Source organism: Anguilla rostrata, chromosome 4 (assembly GCF_018555375.3).
Source record: "Anguilla rostrata isolate EN2019 chromosome 4, ASM1855537v3, whole genome shotgun sequence".
In the NCBI taxonomy this organism is placed as follows: Eukaryota; Metazoa; Chordata; class Actinopteri; order Anguilliformes; family Anguillidae; genus Anguilla; species Anguilla rostrata.
In genome coordinates, this window is record NC_057936.1 from 37067283 (window position 1) to 37077915 (window position 10633).

The window sequence follows — 10633 nt, forward strand, 5'->3', positions numbered from 1 at the left end:
TGATGCAACTGTGCTGCTTGTGAAACTATCTATAGCTTGCAGCAGTCAGTCAAACTTAGACTATAGCATCTAGTTAATGGTATAAAACTGCTACACATATAGGAGCTGCTCGCAGCATGGCCTACCGGTAACAGGAGGGCTCTCAAGCAGGCAGACCAGAAGATGGCCTGTTCAGCAACATTCAGCTACATAACCTAAAGACTGACCTCTGCAGCAAACAAGATCTGTTCCTTTCGGAGAAAGGAGTAAAGGCCAGAGTTAAACAAACAGCCGGCCGCGGGTAGACACGCAAGATTGATGTTAGCACTGCAACTTCAGCAGAACAGCATACAAATAAGCTCAAAGGAGACAGAGCGGTCTATGGTGCTGCCTCCAAGACTGATCCAAAAGGGGAAACCAGACCGTAATGGGCCTTAAGAGCCAGGCATTGCTGATTTCTCTAAAAAAAGAAATAATAGCATTTTAATGTACAATTCTTTGTCTTCCTGCCAGCAGGTCCTGTCAAATCTTGTGAAAAGTGCTGCAAATGACCTCTGTTCAGGGGAGGATGACCTGCATCTAACGACCGCTGGTCATTTGCCAAAGTGTAAAAAGGGTTTGTTACTGACAGCATTGTGGGCTGAGCCTCAGGACCTCTTAAGCCGGACACCCACCGCACGCGTAGCGGCCGTGAGCGCACGACGCGCGTACTACGCGTCGCGAACAGGCTGCGAAACTTGTGTGACACAAGCGAACTGAAGCGTAGTTTTTCGCTTCTGTTCTATTTTTCTGCTTGCCATGCGTCATGATGACCTGTTTATACACAGAAACATGCTCTAAAATGCTAGGTATACATGCTCTGATTTATATTTCATCCTTATATTAGGCTATTGGGGGTGGGTCCCTAGTTCCCTACCATATATTTTATAAGCAGCTAAAAAATACAAGCAAGCCTTTTCGTTTTTGTATTATCCTTGCAGGGAAAAAAAAAAAAAAAACTGGAACCTGGGAAAAATGCAAACTTAGTTTCGCTATCTTATTTTGCGGAGGGGGTGGGGTAAATTTGAAAATACACCACAGAAAGTCGAAGCCTATTGAATGATGTAGAACTGAATGCACCGAGCAGCGGTTTGTTAGCTCGAGTGTTGGAAGGTAGTTTTTAACCAACCACTGCTCAGCCTATTTGACTTCTCCGATGTCTTCGTTCGCCGTGCTTTCAAAAAGGGCTTGTTAATAAAAATCAGATAATCCACAGAGCTTTAAAAAATCAGATTATTTAGTGGTCTTGCCGATGAAAATGCACCTATTTTATAAATGAAATTGTAAGCAAGCCTTTACTGCACTTGTACTTCAAAGCTTCCGGTGTTCATGGCGTTGTGGTGTTCATATCCCTTCAAGATTAAACTGTTACGCTATCTTTTTGATGATTAGATGATTTTACTAAATCTGATCCTATAAATGTTTTGATGTGAATGACAAGACGACACAGGAATTCCCAATGGTTGTTTACGGATTATTTATTATTATTATTATGATCATTACATATTCTTCATAAAATTGGCACGCTTGTTAACCAAGTAAATAAATTAATACAGTTTGAGATTGATTATTATGCAGGCTACGTTGCGATTTAAGCTTATGGTAATTCTTTAAAGCGTTTACTTTCTCACGTATTTACGTGAGTTAACGAAATATTACCAAATTAACAAACTGAAAAAGGTCTCTCACCAAGTATTCACTTAACCCATAATGAACAGTTGTGAACAAACGTGAAATACACGATGTAATCCCACTGCAGACTGCGAGAGCTACTAGGAATATAGAGCTTTAAGCAAGCCTTTGCGCGACACAAACGGAACCCGTGTAGACACACGACACGCAGCTTACGCTGCTTCGCCGTGCTGCTTACTACACGTGCGGTGGGTGCCCGGCATAAGACACTGGCTTTCCTGCACCTGCTCTCAAAGTCAGGGTGTGTGCATGTGTGAGTGTGTTTGTTTGTGTGTGCGTGTGTGTGTGTGTGTGAGTGTGTGCATGCGTGCAAGTGCGTGCATGTGTGTGTGAGTGTGTGCGTGCATGTGTGTGCGTGTGTGTGTATGTGTGTGTGAGTGGGTACATGTGTGTGTGTGTGTGTGCGTGCGTGTGTGTGTGTGATTCAGTCTGTGTGTGCATACATGCACAGAACAGGTCAGTTGCACTTTCTTTAGTACACACACAAGCCTGATTTTATAATATATAAATGAAAAGTCTACATCCTTTAATACTTTATTGGGTTCATATCAAGTAACTGAGAAAGCCTTGACGTACTGATCATGTCAGTCTTATGCTCCTCAAACCATAAGTCGCCTGTTTCTTTGGGCCCAGCAGCCACACTCATGCCTAAGAGTGCAGCTCCAATGGTGGCAGCACCAAGGACAGGAACTCTGGCAAACATGGCCACCCACAAACATCACCACCCACTGCCAGCACTGTCAGGCCCCCTACTGTGTCTGCTCTGCACCACAATGACTGAAACAGGGCTACAACATCCGGTGCCAATGGTGCACGAGAACTCTCCATCTTGGCTGTGATGTCATCATCATCTCTTACTGTTTGTTAGCTAGTGTCCCCGGCACAGCTATACAGCAGCTTCCAGCCGGGATACAGTACATCACACTAAATTTACTAACAAACAGGAGAGCTATCTTTCCTAAACAAGAGGTTGGGAACATAAACACTTCTGAAGTAAGAAGTAAGTGTTGTCTGCGCTGATATTTATTTTGTGAAGTACCAAGCGCCTTGTTTGATTCGATTTTGATTAACCTGGCTTTGAGGCTAAATCAGTAACTTTGCCCTCAATCAAAAAAAACAAACACAGCAAGTATCTGTTAGGAAAAGAAACAACTTTACTCAGAGAACCTCTCAGCTGAGACTTGGGTGATGATATCAAGCAGAGATGAAAGAGAGAAGGAGGCATTAATGGTTACTGCTTCTCCTGCTTCGTTTCACAGGACCTCTTCGTTTTCTTTCAGCTAAATGTTCTATTAAATTCCACTCAATAATTGGATGATTCTGAATGAATCACATCGTTCCCTCTTTCAGAAGAAAAAAATTTGGCTAAGCACTGGCAGCTGATTTAACAAAAAAAAAAAAACATGAAAGAACGTTCTGGTTTTTTTTAAGCACCTTTTCACCATTTATGTTGTGCCTCACCGCCAGCATTCCACCTTAACAAACATAACAACATACAGGCTGTCAGGCTGTCAATACTTCCCTGGTAAAGGAAATGGCCAAGTAAAAAGCACTCTACCAGCAGATAAGGGGTTGGGTTTAAGGCTCCCCCGGCTGCTGTCCTGTTGATCGTACGCTACACCAATGAGCCACACATCAGAGCACAGAAACCAGCAGAGGACGTGAACCTAGGAGAGCGCGGCTTAAGAAAATGAGACACAGGAGGTCAGGCAGATTATAACGAGCGGAGATAGCCGTCCACTGCACTATACCTGCATGACCCATTGCACAAGCGGTGAAATAACTGCATGCCAATGAATTCAATTATCGCAATTCAAAAGCGTAAAAATAACGGTGACCTCCAACCCTCTCCATGCGAGTTATTAATAATGAAGAAGAGGGAGGGAGGGAGGCATCCACGTTTCGCATGCTGATATTTGCAAAAGTGTGTGTGTGTGCGTGCGTGCCTGTGTGCGTGTGTGTGCGCCTGTGTGTGTGTGTTTGTGTGTGTGCATGTTGCATTACTAAAACACCTTTACCCTATCATTAGTCAGCGATTTTGCATAGCTCACTAAACTCACTTTAGTATATGCTCATTTTACTTGACGGTCATTGGTTCAAATCTAAGGTGAGCCAGCACTGTATCCATTAGAATCATGAAGTAAATTTGGAGCACAGAAAACAATTCCTTTCAGCTGAGCACAGCACAGAGACAGGTGTTTGCAAATTGCTTTTTTGGAAAGCGCACTGATTTGACAAATCCCCGCATTCGGCAGTTAGCGAAGACTTGACGTAATCATTTCTACAAGACAATGGATATTTCACTGTGCTCAAGAGATTCAGTGCAGGCTTCACACATCTTGCCACTGTCTTTGTTATCCTTAACCCTTTAATGGTGTGCTTAAATGCATGGTACACTGCTTTTTGGCTTATGAGCAACTGTTTGTTGAAAACGCGTGGGAATAGTTAAAGGTTTGATGTCCATTTATTTAGCATTTTCCAGAACCGTTTACTTGAAAAACACCAAGGTTCATATGGAATCTGGTACCTTTCACTTCAGTGCATGTGATGTCTGTTTCTATTGGCCAGGTCTCACTAAAGTAGCAAATTGACATTCTAAAGCGGCACCAATTCATGCTAATTGACGCACAGCTACCGCAACAGTGGCCTGGAGCAAACGGCAGCACAGCTGGATACCGGAGTGTGTGGAACGTACCACTGCCCGTGACCCCGGATAGGGACATCTGCCAAACAATTATAAAATGATGTCATGCAGAGCCACCAGCGAGCCTTCCCTTCTGATGAGCGTCTGCTGAAGCGAGTAATGTCATACAGCACAGCACCGGCTGCAGTCCTGATGCAAAAATCCAAAACGCACAATCGAATTTCCCTGAACCTGAAAAAACAGGGTCGGCGAACATTGTCGTTGCCACGGGATTCTGTAAAAAGACAAACACCTTCACCGCACTTTCCTTTTTGTCCCCTCGGGGCTACCATACAAATCCTGGTTCTGACACAAAATGAGGTTAGAAAGAGAAACGGATGCGCGTCAGGTATGGAGAGTCCACGTAATTAGGTTTTTATTATTTTCTTAATCGCTGAATGAGTGGGCCAGTTACATACAGCTGGATCAATAACAGGGCCCAGGCACTCACTAAAGTAATCTTGAGCTGCGTAGACAGTTGCCCGGGTGCTAGGCCTGTGGAGGGCTGGAGATGGGCAGTGTGGGAGTGGAATTCTGTGGATCAGTAAAAGACCAGCTCCGGAACCCAAGGCAAGAGCCACATTAAATAGCCTATTATATCTAATCTGTATATGTGTACACAAAAAAAAGCACATTTTAAAGCATATTTTAGAAATATTGACACCTGATATTTCAAATTTCTATGGCTCCCAAAACGGAATATTTCATTACCCAGATGATTTTTTTTTTCATTCTTGCCGCAAGCACTGTTATTTGTGTAATAATGGCTCCCGGAAAAGAGATCTGCACTCACCCATGATTTCAGGAAAATGAATAATATCACCAGCCGGCCTCTTAGGCTCTACAACTCTGGATGCTTTTCCCTTTTTTGTTTGTTAATCAGCAACCATTCAAATACTGAGCCAGTTCATACATCTGCTACCTCGCGGCTGATCATTAAAATAAGAGAATATCCGGTCTCACCCCCATAGTGTATGATATTATATTAGCAGGACCAAAACAAAGGTTTAACACATTTTTCTTGCACAACTGGAAGCAAACCCAAGGCAAAAGCAAGACTGTGACCTGAACTACAACTGAGATCGAGACTGAGATGCTGGGGGGGTGGGGGGGGGGGTGGAGAATTGGAGGTTGGCAAGTTCATTGTCCACAAGAGCTCTGCTTTTTGTTCTGAGAGCGCGCGTATGGGGGAGCTGAGGGAACCTGGCCCTCTATGCCGGCCTCCTGAGTGCGGTCCCAGCAGAGGCCTTTTCACATGCTAATGCCTTATCAAAGCCCAAAGGAGCGCCGACACCAAATTAGAACTCCTCCTCACTAACGAAATCAGCAGCCGAGATCTCGCCCAACATCCAGCCCTAATGAGAAAAAAAACCCTCCTCATGATCATCTCATCAGCTCCGCAGTGTATAATTTCATCCTTTGAAAAAATTTGAGCGCAAAGGAACTACCGTGCAGACAAAAGTGAGACCTGTCGACGAAATCTCGCCTCGGCTGTTTCGCGGCTGCAAGCAATTGCAGCCAGATCTATTTTGCAAGCAAGGCAGCGCTGTCTGTTTCTAAGTGAGGCCACCCAATAAGGCTAAGGCCAGGTCATGTGGAGGTCTGTGATCTCTTTCATTTGAAGCATTTTTCTCAAAGATGAAGGCCCCACTCGGACATACAGGCTGAAATTCTAGAAATTTCCTTTAGAAGGATAAAATGAAGGTACACAGCACTATACCAATGTTACCTAAAAGGAAAATTCAATTAATATAGCCAGGATATAAAACCACACGGTCATTGATTTGGATACAGACATTGCGATCAGTAACCCTGAGTAGTTAACATAGACATGCGAATCTTCTGGCTATTGAGGACAATACCTTTGGTTTACCATGTCCCCTATGGAATCCTTGGCTGAATGTGTGCTACTTATAGGTTGTTGGTTGTCACAGACAGCAATATCATGGGATGCAAATGAACAGTGTAAGGGCAACCAATTAAAGGCTTCACTCAGGTGTTACTTATATTTTAATGACCAGTTCTCAGCCTTTGTGTCAATCAACCATAATAAATCAATCAATCACACAGGCGCACACACGCATAAATAATACCAACTACAAGCGGAGGTTCCGGAAAAATCAGCGTTGACAAAAAGAGCTGCCTGGGCGCCATCTGGTGTTTGGCACGGAAACTACAGCACACACAGATGCCTCAAGATTTAAGTCTGCTAAGCAGAGGAGCCTGTTTTCAGAATAAAATAGTACATCTAATAAGATGCAACTGCACTCACACTCACTGAGTTCATGGAGAATATCTTCTTCAATTTGCTTAGTCTAAGTCATTGCAGACAAAAACAGTGACACAGCACTTGGTTTGCAAAGAAAAACCAAGAAAGCTGGATCTTAGAGTTAACTTAATCGCACTGCTTTTGAAAAAAGAGTTTGCAAGCATGTGCACGCACACATGCACGCACAAGCACACACACACACACACACACACAGATACATTGTAGTCAGACCTATCTGTCCTACATGACAGAATATGGGCCAGTGAGCTTATTCTGTTGGACAAAACATATATTTAAACTCACTTCATGCCCAGGTTTCCAGCTACATCTGGGTCTCCCACCTCAAATCCCTTCTGTATCCATCAGAGATTCTACAATTTCTACAAAGCCACCCCACAGCGGTACAGCCAAGGACAACCCAGGCCACCTCTTAACTTTCAAAGCAAAGCATTTGCTAGCAAACCATGGGTTTCTCAGTGGTCGTTTCACAAATGGTTATATATTATATCCACTAGTATAATATTTTTTTTTTTTTTTTTTTTGGTGGGGGGGTTGGACTGGCTGCTTTCAGACAGCATATGGTCTGCTAAATAAATGTAATAATAAATGTAATATAGTCTATAGAGAAGGGTGACCGTGAATTTTAAGAGACCTTTTCTTGAAGCTACCACCAGCCATAAGTCAACTGAGGACTTTTGAAGTAGCCTATTACAGAAAGTCTTCAGTCCAATGGCCTACGTTTATTCAATTGAGCTGGACAGAAATTTTTATGTAAGCAAGTATTCCTGTTCCATGTTGCAATTTTCCATGTATCCTACTGTTTTGTCACGATGGTGGTTGAGTTCGGTCGGTTAGCCTTCCCACCGGACAGTCATATGTGACATTAGAAAGTGATCTGAGCGATGCTGTTGAATCAACTTCTAATTGACAGCAGGAGAAAAATACCGAGCAATTAGGCTCCCTTTATTTCAATGTATAAGACATTAAGGAATGAGCATTATCCACAAATTCTGAAACGTAATTCTAAGATCCATACTTATGCATGCACTGTAACTCGACGATTTACGGAAAGCACGTAAATTACCAGTTCAATGAACGTATACGTAAAATCCGCGTTTGCAACAACTGTTAATAATTTGTGTGTAAGTGTACTGCAATGTGGTTGTCATTTCCAGACGAATAGAGAGGCATAATTTTCATTTAAATTTGTGATGCGCAAAATATATCTGAGTATTGCTCTCAGGAATAGCTTAAGCGATTCACGCATTTCCCTATAGCAAATACAAAAGAGGAATGCCAGAATATGTGTGTAGTGCACTAAAGACAGGCGTTCTAAAACAAGACAATTTACTGACTGAATTGTAGATAATCTACCAGCACGGGAGAAAGCGAAGTAAATTCCTAAATCTCTCGTTACTGGAGTGCTATAGTATATGCGTAGGATATATCGTTTCCCCACAAAGTATATAGCCCATTTCTTTCGCGTGAAAAAATACCAAGGTAAAGTCGCATATAAAATCCGACATATTATTAAAAGCAAAGGTTTTTAAATATCGTAAAACATTGTTCCACTTCTTAGAGATTTCCAACAACAACTTGGCGGCCACGGAAATCACCGAAAAAGTTGAGTTATGCTACCGTTGTGTATTTCTGACCTGAGGGGTTCATGATTAGTGAGCTGCTTTACTCATTCTGCATTATTTTTTATTTGCATTTTATACTGAATGTAGATTAATTTATTTTATAACGAATTCACACTAACGTAACCATGAAACATCCGTAAACCATAAAACATTTGCAAGTTGCAGCTTGCGAAAGTAACAAAGCATTGGTCGTAAAGATTTCTAATTTAAATGTAACAAAGCGTGCGCGCCATTCAATTTTAATGCGAGTACCCTGTAAAGAACCCGAAACTATTTTCCACGCTCCTCGGACGTTTCCCCGGCGGATGCATCATTCATGCCCTCCCCACTGCATCCACGGAGACTGCACCGAAGTGAACTGAATTCAAGGGGGCTTCCATTACCACCACCCAAACCTCCGAAATAAATTAAAATTAAAAGCAATGTTTATGTGCCCTACCTTCGTTGTCCGGATAATTCCGCAAGGCCTGGGTAGGTATGAGCAAGATAATGGTGAGAAGGGATGAATAAATCCAATGGAGAGCCATTTTCAGGCTTCTCTGTGCGCCCGCATCCCTGTGCACAAACTTACTGAGCCTCCAGCGCGAGCGAGAAGAGATGAGAGCAGCAGCGCGAGGAGGAAGGAGGATCCACCGTGAGCCCGGTCTGTCACTCAAAGCGGGATTACTGTGGGAGGGAACGAGACGGTGGGAATTCAGGTGAATCCACAATAAAGGGGCACACGCGCTTGTCCAAGCCTTCAGTGCTTTAAGCCATATACCACAATTCTGATAGTAAAAGGTAGACATTTAGTACAATATAAAACACAAAAAAATGTTTTTATTTATTTATTTATTGTTAATGCTCTTACTGAGTTAGAAGTGGCTACACAATCAACACAATGGTTTTGAGGAGAGTCACAATAGCCTGTCAAGTCATCTGATTATGCACATTTTTTCTCTTAAAACTGAACATGTGCTGTACTACAGATTTCTGTCCAGATGAATGCTATTGTTGAACAGAATATTTTTCATAATGTATTCTGTGGTTGGGAGGGTTGGAGGAATGGAGGGGATTTAGAAAATTCAAAACAAACTGGGTCCAGAACTGACAAAAAAAAATGTGTGCCAGGTGTGCTGGGAGAGGTCGAATATTTTTTGTTTTGTTTTGTTGTGAGGAATTTTGGCATGTTATGATTTGACCTCACGTTTTCATCTACTGTTCAAAATTTATACGCTGATGTGTCTTTTCAGTTTTCTGTGGCACAGCATTTCGTTTGAACAAAAATGTCAACAAAATGTTGTGAGCGACTTTCGTTCTACCCTTGAGCTCATTCGGATTAATGCAGTTTCTCTGCTGATGCTGGCCACGAGTCGTATAGTCCAATGTCAGGAACTGTTATTTCCACAGTTAACTCAACTTTGTTTGGGCTGAAGTCACTTCGTGAACCTTAGCTTGGCAAAACCTCTCATCCATTGTCCTCCACAATCAATAATTGGTATCCAGATATGAAAATTATGTTATTATATTTTTTAGTGACTTGTATTTAAATTTGAAGGTCAAATAAATATTTGGAAAGACAAGTAAGGAAATCTTAATATGCTGACCTCAAAAAAGTATAAAGAAAACATCCGGCCATTTCATGTGTTTCTGCTGCTTTGTGCGTGACTGAGACGTCTCAGACGTATTATCTCCATTGAACAATGCCTGACAGACAATCAGGCTTGGGGGAAATGCGTTTACCTTATCTGAGACCCTCTGGTCTTTGAAGGCCTCATACAGTAATGAAAAATGCATGCAGCAGCACACTTCTCCCCGAGCGCCACGGTGACAGGTTGGAGCGACAGAGGTGCCTGTGCGCCTTTTCAGTGATACCGGCGAATTTCGATAAAAGGTAATGAACCGCGAACTGCATCACCAGGGTTTCAGGCAATGTGTGTTACTTAACAGCCAGAACCATTCCCCTTAACCCACACCCCAGATGAAACGCAGATGAATGTCTGCGTTAGAATATGCCACCCCGTTCCGAACACCATGCTGCCCAAGAGGCAGGGTGCTTTTCTACATCCGCCTTCAGCCTCCACTCATCCTTTGTCCGCGCTTTGACAAGCCAGGATTAAACGAGCGTACACTGAACTTTTTTGGCCAGAGAAATGTGTTAACACACAGTCTTATCACAGGCCTGTTGGGGCTAATGCTTGTCTTCCTCACCTTAAATCACAGGCCACTCAAAGATGCATCCCATTTACCTTTTGTGACATTCCTCTGAATTCAGTAAGGTCTCATATCTCACTGCATAGAAGCATTAGAACTCTTCTGAAGTACTGAACAGCAATTATTCTTTCATGT

At 42.7% G+C, this 10633-nt stretch overlaps 1 protein-coding gene across 1 annotated transcript in view; it reads right to left on the bottom strand.

Moving 5' to 3' along the window:
* The window catches only part of LOC135253317 (ephrin type-A receptor 3), a 134778-nt gene extending 125896 nt beyond the window's left edge, over positions 1 to 8882 (bottom strand). Inside the window, exon 1 of the mRNA XM_064332443.1 lies at positions 8745 to 8882. Coding sequence (XP_064188513.1) covers positions 8745 to 8832 — 88 coding nt within the window. The 5' untranslated portion in view covers positions 8833 to 8882. The remainder of the gene's footprint in view (positions 1 to 8744) is intronic.
* Between the last annotated feature and the right edge of the window lie 1751 nt (positions 8883 to 10633).